Source organism: Colius striatus, chromosome 1 (genome assembly GCF_028858725.1).
Source record: "Colius striatus isolate bColStr4 chromosome 1, bColStr4.1.hap1, whole genome shotgun sequence".
Classification (NCBI taxonomy): domain Eukaryota; kingdom Metazoa; phylum Chordata; class Aves; order Coliiformes; family Coliidae; genus Colius; species Colius striatus.
Genome location: NC_084759.1, coordinates 96,357,666 through 96,375,288, shown reverse-complemented (window position 1 = coordinate 96,375,288; position 17,623 = coordinate 96,357,666). Strand labels below are relative to the sequence as shown.

At 42.9% G+C, this 17,623-nt stretch overlaps 1 protein-coding gene across 12 annotated transcripts in view; it reads right to left on the bottom strand.

The window, feature by feature from the left end:
- Positions 1–17,623, bottom strand: part of TIAM1 (TIAM Rac1 associated GEF 1) — a 201,480-nt gene that overhangs the window by 128,463 nt on the left and 55,394 nt on the right. For 8 of the 12 annotated variants that reach the window (XM_062002044.1, XM_062002004.1, XM_062002035.1 and 5 more), the window contains one exon: positions 3,520–3,579. In XM_062002044.1, coding sequence (XP_061858028.1) covers positions 3,520–3,579 — 60 coding nt within the window. The other 4 variants (XM_062002054.1, XM_062002072.1, XM_062002077.1 and 1 more) reach the window with 2 other exon arrangements.

Below are 17,623 nucleotides of genomic sequence, written 5' to 3'. Positions count from 1 at the left end.
TGCAGAGCAATAAAATACTTCCATTTCATCAGTTGTATTAATTGCACAAAAGCAGTGATCGGAGAGTGTGTGCTTAAGTATATCAAGAATGTGGCACTCAGTAAATTGAAGAAATTACTTTTATAACTTGGCCCACTTCTCCCACTGTAGCTGCACTCAGCAGATAAGGGAACTCTTCAAATTTCAATGACCACATTCCATACTCTGGGGTTCTGTGAAAACCAGCCTAGGTATTTGGAGGACAGCTGAGGTCAGTCTAGCTGAGGTTGGGCCAGCACAGAGGGTGTGAGCATCAATCTTCTTGTCCATTTCAACAACACAGCTGGCTGCAGGAAAAGGGAGCCTCCTACATCAGCCACAGATTTAAGTCCTGGAGAGACCCCTGCAAAAGCAGAATAAAAGCACAGAAGGCCTCAGATCTCCTGGAGTATTCCAATTAGGCGATCCCCCAGCATGAGTGATCCAGAGATCTGGGGAGATGCCTCCTTTTCTTCACTCCCTGCCCAGTATGGATCTCTGGCTGGTCCTTAAAGCAGGTATCTCCTGGGCATCATCTTGCAGGACACAAGTGAAGAAGTTCTAAAATCCACAGCAAAAAAAAAGCACAATCTCATAGCTGGCAACGAAGGGTTAATCGAGGATGTTCATCTATCACTGGGCTTTGGAGTGAAGGATCCTAATGACACAGACTGCTGAGGCCATGAGAGCGCTAAACAGGTTGCAACACATTTCCTTTCTCCTCAAATCTCCTAAAAAATGGCATACCCAGATGATGCAGAAGGGCAGAGCCACAGGGGGCCACAAGGAGCCACAGCTATCTGTGCCCTAGAATAGTGAAAAGGAGGGCCAGACCTCTGAGTGGTTCTATATTTATGCAGTAACAACGACACTTGAGAAATTATTCATTGCAGGCAGCATACAGATGCACAGTTCAGAAGGAGGATGCACTAAAGCATTCAGAGAAACATCCATGTCAGAAACAGAGTGCTGTGAGCTGAAGGCACAGAGTGCTGCAGAACAAGCAGCAGAAGCAGCCCCTTACAAGCAGGATCCCTCTCTGCAGGAGCTCAAGTGCTTGAGAACTCCATCCAAAATCAAGAGAATTGGGAAGGACTGTCCCAAAGTACACGGTGGAGAGTCCAAGCTTCGCAAAATGTTTCACTAAACTGTTCTTTTGTTTCAATCAGCCTTCAGCAGAGTCCAGAAGTACTAGGAAGCAGCTGGCTTCCCAGCACTGGGATAAATTGTCCCAATGCACTAGAAAGGAGAGATTGCAAATGGTGGTAGGAAGCACTAGGCTGCAAGAGGAGTTTTCCTCTTTATGTCAAAGCTTCCAAGGGACATCACTGATGGGTTGAGAAAAAGAAATCCTGTTGTGCTCCATGGGCTGCCCGTGACCTCTAATGGTCCATTTTGTTAAAAAGCAAGGTGCAGCAAAGCCTTTCAGACAGCCTCAGAAACTGCCTGTCATTCCTCAGTAAAGATTTAGCCACAGGACTGACTTTAGATACATTAGAAACAACAGATCTGGTATCTGCTTAAAGCTGATCATCATATTGATAGATTTTGCTACATAGGAGTAAGTGGTAACACATCTTTACTCAAACGGGCACTGAAAGAAGGCAAGGATGTGTGCTGTTGGCCAAAAGCATCCCCAGGCAGCCACCTGCCCTCCATCCCTGCCCCTACTCACCTCACATAAACCATTCCACATGAGGGCTGACACATCTTGCCTACATGTTTCCACCTTCAGTCAATTACCAGCCCTCTTCTAGCACTCTGGCTCATAAAACACAGCTGTACCAAAAAACATATTTTTGTTTTCTGGCCATTTTGGCTCTCTGAACTTGCAAACTGCTCTGCTGCAAGGAGGGGAGCAGGAACACATGGCCCTGATTAAAATGATAGCTTAAGCTCAGAGCCATGCTTCCACCACTCGTCAGCAAAGCACAGAAGGGAAATGGGGCCAGCTTATGGCTAACCAAGTGAACAATACACTGGATCTGTACCTTGGTCTGATTCACCCTGGTGATGCAGTTGTGTGACAGGGCCAGATGCCTCAAGCTGGAAGTGCCTTGAAGACTTCCTCTTACAAAACCCAAGCAGTACGCAAACACAAAAACATCACATACAATATTCCCCTTCCCACACTACAAAAAATAAAAAAGGAATTAACTTTTGGGTTTTCCATGAATGGAGCAACAGCCTTCAGAGCTGCAGCCTCTTTGACATTAGTCAATATTTGATATGATGGAATGGAAGAGAAGGGAAGAGAAAATTAACAGGAGACCTTTCACATTTTTCTCCTTTTTTTAAAGATGCGCTGTCAGTCTATATCCTCAATAAATGTTTGTGCATCTCTTTATAACAGAAATGTCAGCCTTACGGTGGATTGGAACCTCGGGACTACTTCACTGGCAGAATTAACATATTAGACATACAAACCATAACATTTCATTATCCACTGTAAACTGCATGTGCTTTCACTCTAGGGAAACTGGAAATATCACCCAATTTCACTATCATTTTCTGTTAACTGTTTTGCTATATATTCATATACTGGTGCATTCAGTTTGATGATTTGTATTGATCTTCTAGTTTCATTATTCCTTCTCTACAATGCTGATATTATTTAAAATCATTTTTTTTCTTTTGTTTTGTTTCTCTGCAGAGGTACCACACTACAAAACCACTCAGTCGGAAAGAAAAAAGAAACGGAACAAATAAAACAGACTGTGAAGCTGGAAATACCAAACTGACACCTGAATTAAGGAGTAGAAGGAGGTAAGATGGAGGTAAGAAAAGCTGAAACACAACAGGCAAGAGTTCAACTCATTTATAGGCACACTAGGGTCTATAGTCAACACTGAGGCACTAAAGAACAGAATCTGTTCCTCTCTGCGGTTTAAACTCCCTGTACTTTCCCTTCCCACTGTTAGGCGGGCTGCAAATTCAAAGATTTGCATAAGCCACAGATTTTGTCTGTCTCTTTGAAAGGTCAAAAATTAAAAGCAGCACAAACAAACACACATGACAAATAGGCCAGCTGGCAGCAATTTGGAGTGACCACATGGAGGAAGTGTGGAGAAGAGTAAGGGCGGGAGAGCAGCCTGTAAAAGCCTGGGTCATACATATATTGTAAGTTATAGGGTGCCTCAGGGGAACTTTTTTATTTAATCAGTTTTGTATCTTTGCAAAGATTAGTGACCAACTATCCAGATTTAGTGCTGTCATGTTCCTATAAACATTTCTGAATATACTTTCTTTTTGATAAAACATGCAGCTGCTGACATGATTTTTCATATAAACATTTCACTATGTATTACATTGTGTATTTCAAAGAAGCCTTAACATTTTTATCTCTAAGAGACTGCTCATTCTCCTCTGCAGGCTATGGAGCATTTCCCTAGGATATAGAAAAGAAAGGACAAGTAAGCGAAGCAGAAGGAGGGTGGGCAGAAGCTGCGAAAAGATACAACAGTAAAAGTCTTTACCAAAACAACTCCGGTTGTTACTCACATGAGGACGTTACGGAAGTAAGTGGGAAGGTACCGAAACATTTGTTGTCCCGCGTAGCTTCTGGAATAGAAGAAAAAGATTAACAGGTCAACTTCAAACATCAAGCCAGATGCACACAGCTGGAGTTAATCGGCATGACCCTCATTACCTGCAACAGACCACTGCCAAACTAAAGCAGACAAAGAGATGGCCAGATTTTTATTACTAACATCACCTCGACCTATTAATGTGGGGAGGGGGGAATAATTCAGATCCAAATTGCTTCTCACAATTTATTGCTGTTTATTTCTTGCCAGAGTCACAAAACCCAATTAAGTTGGTTTCCCTTTGGTTTGCAGTCAGTCAGCTCCAGGTGCTCAGGGCAAAGGTATCTGGGGCTGCCAATCCTGCAGGGAACATTTACTTGTTTAAAAGCAACTCTTTCCACTGGACATGGGTTTAGCTAATTGTACCATTTCTATTGATCTAGAGTTTTATAAAAAGCTCCCAGAAGTTTTATAAAAGGCTCCCAACTGCATGCTGTCAGCAAAATTCCACTTGTGTGCCAAATTTGGTTAAGCCTAAATCTCACAAAACAATGAATGGGAAGCACTGACGTAGGTTTAAGGTAGTAAAACAGAACACATTGAAAAAATAAATCTCTAGAATGCCTGTCCAACTAAAGTAGTAAAAGGTCACTTATCCCCAGCAAATATCATCACCACATGCTGTTCAGAGATTGGAAACGTGAGTTGATTGACGACTCCCTGAGCGCCATCCAACTGAGATTTTCTATGGCCCTTCTTCCTGACCAACCATTTTCACATCACCTCAAAACACAGGTTTGGAGGAGGCAGAGCTTGCTGACAGCTCATTATTTAAAATGGTTGTTTTCCCATAACAAGAAAACAGGAAGAGGAGAGCTTCCCATTGCCATTCGACCCACCACAATGCACTAAGCCCTTTCAAAACGCTGGCAGGCTCCATGTGCTGCAGATGATGTAACATCATCAGACATCTGCCAAATAAATAAGCAAGCTCTGACGTGCCTCCCTCCAAACCTGCAAAACAATTCCCATCCCACTACGGGAACTTGTACCAGGGTTTAATACTCTCTTCAATACATCCTCTTCCACAAAGAAAATCTGTGCCCACTGCTACAGGAACACGCTTAATCCCTACAAGCAGATGTCAGCCTCTAAGGCTGAGAAAATGACTTTGTTCTTTAGGATCAGGGAATTTAAAATGCAAGAAGTTGAAATGCTCTGATGAATTTGGTAACTTAAACCCCAAGAGCAAGCACCTGCCTTCTGAATAGCCACCCAATTAAAAGTCCACCACTGTTTTATGCATCCATAGTTCAACATGAATGGTCTTTTGCTAATTGACAATATACTGGCTACAGTTAAAGAGCAACACAGCTGAAAAAGAGAGGAGGGAGCTACAGAGCAGACAGTCCAAATGCTGCAGCAATGCCCCACACAGCAGCTTTCAGATGAAAACTTTCAAGCCTGGTTTGCCCTGCAAGGATCCACCAAAGCCTACACAGGCTCCACCAACCGCCCTGGAGGGACGTTAGTTCACTCCAGCAGTAGATTTGGGGTTTGGATACATGTCTCAGATGCATTGATACACCTCCCCTCTCCCAGCAACCCACTCAAAGAAATAAAAGCTTTTCCTTTCCTATAGGGCAGGTAAAGCTCCACTATGCTGCAGGTAAGATAAAGCATTTTCCCATTTAGTCACACCAGTACTGGGAGGGACAAACAAAACAAAACAAAACCACTAGAAGGGGATTTTCATCAAAAAGTAAACAAAAGCCAAGAACACACAGGAACAATCAGCTTGCCTGCAGGATTAGCAACTGCAACAACAAAAAGCAAGAAACCGTAGCAATCCCGTTAGCCAAACTAGAAATAAATCAAGCAGGCTTCTCATCACAGCCTGCTTGCCACCATGCCACCCAGGACGAAAGGCAGCAAGGCTGGAGCAGGACCCTCATCAGCCAGTAGGCAGCAGCTTCAAATACTCAACCCAGTTCCTGATCCACCTTCATGTAGGCGAAGAGAAGCTCCCAACAGCAACTGGGCCAAGACAAAGTCACTCGGTCATTTACCAAAGTCTTTTTTACCTTGTGTTTGTTGTTGTTTTCTCTCAGCACAGCCAGGTTTTCAGAAAAGAAATGCTTGCCCTGTAAACAGGTCGAAATGCAACAAGGTCCACACACAAAATTTGTGGAGCAAGAAGGACTTGGCAGGAGAGGAACTGTGTCTGTAAGGAGCTCAGGCAGGGCCAGGGGTAGAGCAGCAACAGTTGTGGGAAAGTTTATCTGCATTACTACACCTGCATGAAGAGAATCAGCTTGGAAGTCTTAAAACTCGCTGGCATGCATCCTAACAACGGGCAGAACTGTTGCTCCGCTACGATTAAAATCTGCGTCGATACCCAGGGCCAGGCTGGGCGCTTCCCCCGTTTCCCACCGCCTCCGGACGGGTGCGGAAAGCCCTGGGGAGAGGCTGCACTGGCCTAGGCCCAGCACTCAGAGTGGCAGCAGCTTCAGAGAGCTTCAGTCGCCACGTGCTCAAGTGCAGACCAGCACCTCTGGCACACTCACACCAAACACTTGTATAGGCTGTCATAGTGCATGCATGCCAAAATCCTTCTTCTGTCCCAGAAAGCCAGCCTCTGCCCTACACCACAGAAAGCTGCCCCAAAAGCAGCCCCCCTCTCACATGAGGCATTTCCCTCCCTCACCTGGCTAGATGCCAAAGAGCATAAGTGACAGAGTCATGGATCCTGAGACAAACCAAGCCTAGACCAGACTTTTTTACCCATCCAGACCAGCAAGTCTTCAGGAGAAGCAGACCACAGGCTTCCCAAACTAGAGAGCAACAGCAAGGAGAAGCCTGCCCCTCTTCACCATTCTCAAGTCCCTCTTGTAATAAAACCAGGGTCGGAGATAGCTTTCACTTCCCACCTGCAACCATCAGCACCACCGGGAAGTAAACGTGCTGTGAGCAAGGCAGGTATCCTGTAATTAAATACCGCACTGAAGCGCTCACATGTAAAGAGGTCAAGTTAAGATTTGGCAGATAACCTCAGTTCTGACATCTTCTAAATCCAGCCTCCTTAAAACTGTAGCTTCAATAATAAGTATATAACACAGAGATCGGGATGCACACAGTTTTTAATGTCTTTTGAAAGGTCCACAGAAAAACAAATAAAAATGTTTCTTATTAAATGTAAATTTTTACTTTGTAAATTAATAAAAGCTCAGGTAGAAGATCTACAGTTTCCTTATCTCTGTATTTTGTGTAAGAAAAATCTGTGATACCTGGCTATGCTGAAGTCAGAGAGCTCCCATTCTCCTCTCCTAGGCCTCCCCTCAACTGGAGCTTCAGCCCAGTTAGGGAACCATTTTGCCTTCTCTGAAAAGGGCTCTTCTTCCGTTTTATTGTTCTAGAAGCTGGTAGCGAAGCCCAAAAATTCTCAACAACTACTGCAAATCCCCAGGCCTTTCTTCTGGTTTAAGAATGGCAGCAACAGTCATACAGTCATACAGTACTTATCCTTGAAAACACGTAACTCCAGCAATCCTATTACTTATGTTCCCAGCATTTGTACAGAAGAGATTTAGCTCTTAGCTCTCCATTGCTTTATCTCTTTCTGTGTTTGCCAGCACAGAAATTATCTCAAACTATAGACAGGTCATGTCCAAATGCTTCTCCCATCTTGCAGCAAATCTAGAGGAAAAAAAAAAGCAATTGTCACGTAACTTGTACTACCCTGCCAAGCTTCCCAGCTCAGCTTGTAATAGCCACCCCGCTGAAGTACAGTGTAAAGAGATGGTTGTGCTATCTCCCTAGTGTCCCCTCTCTAAAAGATGTTATCAAAGACAATTTATACAATCAAGGGGTCTGTCAATCCCCTCCCAAGGAGCACAAGGCAGAGGGAACATATGCCATAAGGATCATAAGGATCAAGGTCACTTCAGAAGTGACAGCAATATAACAAGCTAAAGGCCAAGAGCCCATCTAGAGCAGAACAGTCAGAAGGAGAGCTCCCAAAAGCAGAGATAGCAAAAGCACAGAATGAAGGGAAAACAAGAAACATGGACACACGCATGGATGGAAAAATCCATCTTCTATATTTCAGTGACTGTGCTAAAACTTGGGGCTAGGGTAGTAGGGTAAAACCACACCAGCATACCATGCTACTGGCAGGGGCAAATCATCCCATTCTGATCCCTTCTGCCTCTGATCCCCCCAAACTGCACATATGTTCTTACCTCAGGGCACTGACAGTTGCCCATGGCCATTCCTGTGCCCAATACTAATCATGCCAACTCACATCTTTTATCAGCTGAGCCACCATCTAACTGTCTCCACGTCTCAGCAACATACCTACCTCTTGCATTAAAAAACTAGAGCTAGAACACTTCTGTTTCATTTATTCAAAGTGCCCTGTTCCTAAGGCCTATCCTCCATGACACATGTATATACCTGTTGAATCATCATCTAATACTGAAACCCTGTTTTAATGCTGTTTCACCATTCACCTATGGTGATATCCTCTCTCTTTCACTGCATTACCCCCTTCTGTGCTCTTGCCCAAGACCTGTCTCTTACCTCATCTCATTTTTTCCTCATATGACGCCTCCAACACATTCTTGACAACTCATAGTTTAGTCACTATTAGCAAGTCTAAACCCTGGCTATGCAGCATCTGCCAGCCAAGACAGCTCTATCTCTGTGAGAACATCAGCCCGGCTTTCTAAACATGCAGCTCTCAGCAGGTCTGATGCTGCAGCCCAGGGACAGCCCACAGAGCAGGCAGCGCTCTCGAGAAACTTTATGTGCAAGTATTTATGTAACAGTAGCACTTACAGATGCTTTTGACTCATCTTGCAGCAGCTCCACTTGAGCACAAACGGGAACATACACTAAGAGAAAAGGAAAGGTTAAGACAAATGGGATCCACAGGGTGGTTTTGTCTGTGCTGATCACTCCCATCAACTAAATATTGACAGTAATACTAAAATTGAAGGGCAGATGTCACTCAGGATAAACTTTCCCTATTAGTTCAAACAAAGACCATGAAAGGGACATTATGACCCAAGGCTGCACATTCCCACTGGCTCCTTCATGCCACCCAAGTATGGCTGCAGATGCTCAGATGCTCAAGAAAGTTTTTGGGTTTGTTTTGTTGTTTTTTTTTAATGAAAAGTAAGCCAAGAGAAACAGGGAACAGGCTGTGGCTGGCCCTAGCCATGCTCCTTCAACACCATCAACACTGCTCAGAACAGTTTCTTCTGTGTTCTTTTCAACCAGCTTTTAAGGCAGACAGCTGATTTGGCTTCAGCACTTGAGGAGAATATCCAATCTTATCCCAGGAGCACAGCATCCCACTCCACAATGAACCATTTCTAACACAGTTTCACTAATTATGTTGCCCTACCTAGTCTGCAAGGTGCCTAGAAATAACCCCAGCCTATTCTGCTGGGCTGCATCATCTCTCCACCCTTGCAGCATCATGATATCCTTTAACCATGCTGTTTTGCTCTGCCCCTACAGCTGGACACTGAAGTGTGCCTTTCACAGCCCCAAACCCCTGACCCATCACTTCTGACATCCGTTTCTCATCCTCTTCCTCTCTCCCTTATCTGGGGCATTCCCACAAGCCTACAAACCCAGACATTGTCTCCTCTGTGCAGCACTGATCCCTGTGCCCTCTCCCTTGCTCTGTTCCTACCCCCAGTCACCCAGTGCTATTAATTGCACTGTGCTATTCAAACACTGTAAAGTTTAGGAACATATAAAAGTCTGAAGAGGGAAAAAGAAAGCAGATGTTGCATGTATGATGAGCAGTTTTACATAAAACACAGCTTATACCTTGACACAGACACCAGTGATTGCAGATGCAGCTCTTCTCCCCTCACCTGGTAGCTGGCCACTTGCCACCACTATGTCCACTCTCCTCTATACCTCCTTGAGGTGCAAGCTCTTTGTTGCCATCTTCACCTGTCACCTGGCTCACCCTACAGTGACTGCTTTCCCATGGCTCCCACCATTCACCACCCTTCCATACGTCATTCCTCCAGCAGCGACAAGCCCGCACAGCCCCAACTCAGAGAGGGCTTCCAAGTAATACAGCAGTGCAGGTGTTGGGCAACGAGACAGCGACAGCATAAACCCTTTCACTGGATTCCTGTCTTGTTATCGCATTGAAGCAGTAGCTCCTCTAGCCAGCTCTGATGTTACTGCAGGCATATTGTGCAGGCCAAACTGAACAACTATTTCAGCACAGAAGCAACACGGTGCCAGAGGTACTCACCCAAGGGCACAGCAGACTGTCATCAAACAAAGTCATGGTGAAAGAAGCCAAAGATCTGAAGAGATACACAGCAACCTGAACTGACACATCAAAGGCCTTGGGAAGAAAGTACGTGACATGCTGTGATTGATGGCATGCAGAAGACCAGACTGGATTGGGGTCCTCACCTATGGTTTCTGTTCTGCAAATGATTCCCCAGAGTGTGAGCAACCCTTGCAGAAATGGCTCCTGGTTGAACAAGCTCATCTATGCTCACAGCAACATGAACTTCCTTTCATAGGTACTTCTGGAAGATCTTGTCTCAAAGTAGATTCCCAAGGATTCTTGGACAAAGAGCTGCAGGTGCAGATGACTACCACCACTGTTCAATCCTCAAGTTTCTATGAATCTGTATATCAAAGAGATCAAAGAGGACAATCTCCCCTCTGTTTCCATTTCCAGTGTTGCCTTCAAAACACCCTCTCTGATCTTACTGCTTCTCTTCCATCACTGCTTTTTTTGTCTTGTGGTCCTGTCCACAGCTCTGGCCTTCTATTACACTGTTTGCTACGTTGCTAGCATTATTTTCTCCATGCCTACCCAGTCCTTTCCTTCAACTTCAGTCTTTCCATAAGTTTCTCCAATGACCCCTTCAAGTTCATGTTATAGCTTTCTTTATGATAGGACTGCAAGATGTGAAGTTTTTATAGGACTGAGTACATCTCTTCTGGACTAACATGGCAAAGAAATCCTCTCAGAACAGCAACAGCATCAAACAAGGTGGCAATATGCATAAGGAATCTGCACCAGATCACACGTATTCACACACATAAAAATGTTTATAAATGCTTTTTGAGGAGGTGAGACTAGAGAGCTTTTCTAATCTACACAACTCTACAACTCTGCCAACACTTTGCAAATAAAATAATAAAGACTAGAACTGGAAATAGCACTGCTTGCTTGACAACATACAGCAGAGATTTTCTTCCCAGCTGTGTTGTAGTGCTGCAGCATGACCTTTGCTCTGTCATTTCACTTCTCAAAAAAAAAAAAAAATCACAATTCATTCTCATTAATGCAGACATCAGACGTATTCTCCAATGTACCTAGTAGCCTGCTAGTGAAAATCCTGATGTCGGTATGTAGGTAATTACAACCGCGTAAGACTGTGGAACATCACTATAGTAGGGCTCAGTATTGGGGTTAGATCTGTTTAATATCTTTATTAACGATCGAGTGCCCCCTCAGTAAGTTTGCTGATGACACCAAGTTAAGTAGAAGTGTAAGAAGGCTCTTCAGAGGCACCTGGAGAGGCTGGATCAACAGGCTGAGGCCAACTGTGTGAGGTTCAACAAGGCTTAGCGCCGGGACCTGCCCTTTATTCAGACAACACCATGCAAGGCTTGGGTATGTGTGGCTGGAAAGCTGTCCAGCAGAAAAAGGATCCGAGGACTGTTGGTTGACAGTCAGATGAATATGAGCCCTCAGTGTGCTCAGGTGGCCAAGAAGGCCAATGGAATCCTGGCTTGTGGCAGAAATAGCACGTCCAGTAGGACCAGAGAAGTGATTGGCTCCCTGGTGAGGCCTCACCTTGAATACTGTGTTCAGTTCTGGGCCACTCACTACAGTAGTGTTGAGGTGCTGGCAAACGTCCAAAGAAGGGCAGCAAAGCTGGTGAAGTGTCTCGAGCACAAAACTATGAGGACTGGCTGAGAGAAATGTGGTTCTTTAGAGAAGAAGAGGCTAAAGGGAGACTCTATCAAAGGAAGTTGTGTCAAGGTGGGTGTTGATGTCTTCTGCCAAGTAACAAGTGATAGGACAAGAGGAAACAGCCTCAAGTTGCATCACAGGAGGTTTAGGTTGGATATTAGGAAACATTTCTTCACTAAAAGGGTGTGAAGCATTGGAAGAAGCTGCTCAGGGAATGGTTGAGTCACCATTCCTAGAGGTATGTAGAAGACATGTAGATGTGGTGCTTGGGGGCATGGTTGAGTGGTGGATGTGGTAGTAATAGGTTAACGGTCGGAGTTGATGATCTTAAAGGTGTTTTCCAATTTAAACATGTCTACGATTCTGTGGTTCGATGATTTCATCATCTGAAAAAAAACTTACAAACCAACAGTGAAACTCATCACTGCCCAAAAAAATATTTCACACTTTTTATCTTTCTTCAGTCCTCTTTGATAAGCTGGTCTGACATATAAATATGCTATTTAAATGAGGTGATTTTTACAGTCATTTTAACACTCTTCTGAAGAGACTGGAGATGGCCCTGACTAGCACACAAAGCAGAAACACGTTCTGTGTGTTGGAGGCTTAGTCCCTCAGCCCTGCCCCAGCATGTAGCCACAGGCAGCAGGAGCAGAAAGACCCCCAGCGGCTATCAGGTCTGCCAGCATCACAGCACCACCAGGAGCCACAGCCACCTCGTCAGTGCCAGGACAACAAACGTGTCTTTACCAAACAGACTTGGCAAACAAAATTCAGGAATGCCTCTTCTTGGCACAGGTTGTGATGTAGTTAAGGATAAGGAGCCTTTAAGTTTGCTTTCTTATAGAAAGTAAATTTTACTATGGTAGAGATTTGCAGGCTCTATTCTGCTTCTGGTCCAAAGTTGCCCATGCCATACCAGTGTTTTCCAAAGGGATAATTTCACCCCTAGAAAGTAAGGAACTCTTCAGCTAGCACCAGTAAGAGAAAGATGATGTTTAATTTGATAATGTGACTGTCAGTAGGATTTTGAAATGTCACTCCTACACCTAGCAGATGCAGTTGGCGCATTCCTAGTTTTAGAAAAATGTACTGAAGTTCTTTTTGTAATTGATGCAAAATGTTTCACAAGGATGGAGCTTTATTTTGAAAGAAAAACAAAAAACTTTAAAAACACACCACCTCTCATTCCCTTTCAATTGAAAGGCATTTTAATTAATTCTCTTGAACATATTTAAACTGTTGTATCCTTTTTAAAAATGCATTTGCAGGGACAGGCTATCTTCTAAAGTACAACCAATATGGCACAGAGCTGAACTAAAAGTGCTCCAAACCAACACAAAAGAGTGACCCAATGTTTCAGGAAGGTGGATCCACTACCTGTTTCATTCTTGGTCCTCAGTTCGCCAACATGTACATCTGTGAACAACTCTGGAAGGATGACCAATACAAATGTTTGTATAATGGGAGCTTGAAAATGTGACTTGTTTTCAAACAAGCATGTAAGACAAATCACAATTGAAATGACAGTATAAAACACAAAAGTGGGAGGAGACACCAAAAACCTGTGGGAGAAAGATGACATGAGTTCCAATTAGTTTTAGTACTTCACGCTTACAAGTGAGCTCACCTAATAATTTGAGTACCAAAACTAATCTATTAGATAAGCTGCTCTGGTTTGGTTGGTTTTGGTTTCTTTTTTTTTAGTATGAATTTTAAATCCATGTAAAAATCATACCTTAAACACCAGAAACCCATCTACACTCTTCACATCCTCTTTACCCCTTGTAACTTCTTCCTCCTTGTTGGGCAAATGCACTTCGAAGAAAACAAAAGTCCTATTAAACAGACCCAAAATTACTATATCTTGAATCCAGGACACAAGAAAATGTGGATATGGAAAGAAAATTTATTCCCGACTTAACATTTCACTTGAAAATAAATCTCTGATTTTTACCCTGTGGCAACTAAATCTCCTCTCCCTGAAAGTCCTGACATTAAACTTCACGGAAATGGAACCAGGCTGCTAGGAAAACTGTCATGACATTTTCTAAGGGCTCAGATCTATATACCCATTTGCTAAACTTTAACTTCATCGGCTAAATATATTAGATTTGTTTCTTAGGGTTGGAACAATATTATTTACCCTCTATTCTATCATGCAAAGTTTAGAAGTGAACCCAATTGGGTTTGCTATTTGTCCTAAAATTAAGGCAATGATCACTGTATCATCAGCATTAAATCCAGCTTGTTCTTAAAACTCACCACAGTTATCTAAGTTGCTCTTCTGTTTTCACAGGGGGAGTGGTTGAATTTTCTTCTTTGAGAAAACTGTCTATTACTAATATATCAGCCCATGAAATGGTTGCCAACGTTTGGTTGAGAAAGGAAGACAAACGTACCCTGTACCAAACTCTGTGCAGTTGCTACCCTTCATTACACAAACACTTGGCAGGCTTCCATTATAGAATTTATGCACTAGAATTAGCTCTCACAATTGCAATCAATTGCAACAATCAAGCGTAAGTAATTAAAGAAAAAAAAAAGGTGAGCATGGATAACAATGTTACAGCACTGCAGCAATGCCTCTATTTATTTATTATTATGTGAAATACAGATTTTCTACCCATCATTCATAAGGCTGCAAGCACACAACCCGTAAGCAGAGAGTAATTTCTCATCAAAAAGCTTCCTTCTATGATGCCTCAGAGTGTTTCTTTGTCATTTCGTTTTTGGCACACTCTCACCATCTTGGGAAAGGATGCTAGGAAGAGACTCTAGAAACTATTTGGTGCAGAAGATGCCTGCTTCTGTCTCCTCACATCTCATCTTTATCCAGCACCTCTCAGGCTACTTTACAGCCCCTGTCTTTGCCCTTGTTTCTACAAACAAGTGACCTGAGAGCTGCTGCTTTCCACCGTTCCTTGCCCAGGACTCATCCCCAGACTAGATGATCTTTCGAAGTCCCTTCCAGCCCTTGAGATTCTGTGATTCTGTGATAGAGCCACAGGGCTCGGGGACAACCCAGCTGTGGCTCTATAGATTCTTCTCAGGGCTGAATTCTGCCTCCAGCACAGCACTAGCTGCCAAGTAGCAGAGCACAGGGGCTTTCCAGGAGGGGCAGGGAGGGATGGGTCCCCAAAGCAGCACCAGGGTTGCTTGTCACTGTAGCAACTTTCAGACTGCACATCACTACTTTGAAAACATGAGCTATATTTTCTTGCTTCAGTCACGGCTCAAAGCCATCTTACAAACCAAGAGGGAAGCATCAGGAAAACCCCTCAAAAAGATTTTCATGACTGTGAATGACTTTAAGTCACATGATGACTTGGTTGATTTTTAAATTACCTCTTTGATGCAGATGGTATATATTGTATATGGTATAGTGCCAGAGCAGAACTTGAAGTTACAGGCAGCTTCATACAGATTTTTCCGCCTTAAAACAACAACTCACCAAACTAGTAATAAATGTTATATTGTTTGGAACGGAAAGTAGATACTGTATATAAACTTCTGAAAACTAAACACATATGGCAGAAATATGCTAGAGACTATAGAATACTCTAGAGAAAGGAAATAATGAAAAAATCCCTCTGTGTAATTCAGTGTAAATATTACATCTAATTGTTTCTTTTCTCCCACATACATAAAGGAAATCAGCGTCCGGCACCCCATTTCAATCTGAGCAGTCCTCCATCTTCTATACTAACCATGTAGGTAACTTCTGGCCTTCGAAGGCCAAAAGTTACCATACATTCAAACTGAATTATCTGCCACTATTTCAATTCACTTCTGGGGTTTGAGTTGGTTGATTTTCTTTTTTTTAATTGGTGACAGCTATATTATAAAGGAATATGGGTAAATAAATAAGTGTATAATACTAAAGAAACATTTAGCTTTCCAAAGAGAGGAGGAAGAAAAGTTTGCACGGTACAGCTTGATCAAATCAGAAGCCAAGCCCTCAGGTACTACACATTTGTCTGCCTCCTTTAGCTCTTAACAGAGGGTGCTTTTCGGACTCAGACCCATCACATTGAAGAGAAAAGCAACATAAACTCATCATTCTTTGTATTACTGAAAGCTGTTTATGGTGGTCAACATAAAAAAAATAAGCTGTTTTGGAAAGCCCACCAACACAAGCTTAAGAATTTTCTATGGACATCACTTGGCTTTGGCCCAAGACTGTGAATGTCAGTTGTCTCTGACATTGTTTCACACCATGAAATCCATGTTCACAGTTCTTATCAGATCAAGACAAAGAGGCCTCTCAGCAAAATGTCTGGAGAACCATCCGACTCTCCAGCAAATTCTACCATTAAAAAGAAAAAGTGTATGGGCATGATAAAAAATTTATTTAGTATTATACTGGTTAATATGATACTAAATAGAAATTGGTATCTAGTACATCTTGCCTTTCTTTTATTTTTTCATTGAACACGCTTGTTGTTCTCATGGAAGATGAAGGCTAGCTGTTTAAATAACCAAGTTACATTGCAAGCTATTTCCCTTAGTACACAAGCAAGCCCAGGCAAGAGAAACCATCCCTCCAAAACACAGTTACCTCACAGAAACAGTGCAGAGTGAAATTTGTAGAGTAAATATGCTCTGTGACTGCACAAAGAGCCTCACATTTGGCATTTAAGCACAGTATATTCCATGAGTGCTTCCCGCCCACTCCTAAATTGCCTGTTGCAATGGGTTCTAACATTAAACTCTCATGAATTTGGCTCTTTTTGCTTACAGACTGGGCCACACCTGCAGGTTCTAGTTGTTGTGCCCCTCCAGGCAAACCAGGTGAAATCAGAAGGTGACTGTCAAAAATGATACCAGAAAAAAAGCTACAAAAATGTATTTTAATATAAGAAGTCTTTTGTTCAAGGGATGAAAGTTTCTATTCAAACAAGAAGAGTAATCCCAGAAGACTCATCCATCCTGTGGCCATTCACCTGGAAGGATCAGAGGTGTGCTGGGAAGATTATGAATCTGAACCTGGGCTGCCACTTTCCAGCCAAGCCCTCTGATCACTGCCAAGGCACTGCTCATCATTCAAGTCCACAGAGGCCTCTTTACTGCTTGCCTCTCTGATTCAAATCCAGTTTAAGACCCAGCACAATGAGAACATTTCTGATTTATTCAAGTTTCACAGGACAGCATTTACATTTTCAACACAAGTGCAATTAAAAGCTATGCATAAAACACAACAGTGATGTCAAGTTATTTAAAATTCCTCATTTTGAATTTGTGTTAAGAAGAAAGACATCCAGAGAAAGATCTTAAAAAAAATATGAGCTGTAAGGGATAGTTTTAAATATAGCAAAACTGGAGATGGCTAGAGGAAAGGATTTGGAAGAGAACTGAAGCTGATAATCAGGAAACAGCACGCCAGACTGCAGAATGCCCTCCAAAAGCAATGAAAAGATAATTATTGCAAAAAGCATTGCCACAGCAGAAGATGATCAGCATCTGAACACATCTCTATAAATTCTCATGCTCCTATAGTGCTGCGGAAATGCAACAATATCCCAAATACTGGAATTCTCTTAGACTGAAGAGATGGGGAAAACAAAACAGCCACTCTCCAAAAGTATCTTAAATTATTTCCTGGACTGACTAGCACACAAAAACAACAACAAATAGCAGCAGAAACCTATATACCCACGTTCCCACAAAGGAAAGACCTCATTAATTGGCCACCCCATTCCTCAGCCTAGGAAGAGTGCTGCCAGGCTGCTCCAGGTACCAGGGGCAAAAGGTTCATGAGCAGCCATTTAAGTAGATAACTTCAAACCTGGCATGGCCAACCCAGGCACTACACGCCTTTCAAGATCAGGTGCTCACTGAGCAGATGACTGCTCAGATAACAAGCTGTAAACAAAATTATACACATGGATACACAAAAGAAATACTTTGGCTTCAAAGGCATTTTTCTTCAGCACATAAACATTGCAGGAATTTCTCTCATGTCTCAAATAACACCACTCTGCACACAAAGTCAAGTCCACTCGTGGCATGGTTTATTTTTGTCTGACCATTAGAAACAATCCAATAGCCTTTAACCACTCAGCGAGACCACTGTACAACATCCTGAGGTTCAGAGATGCTC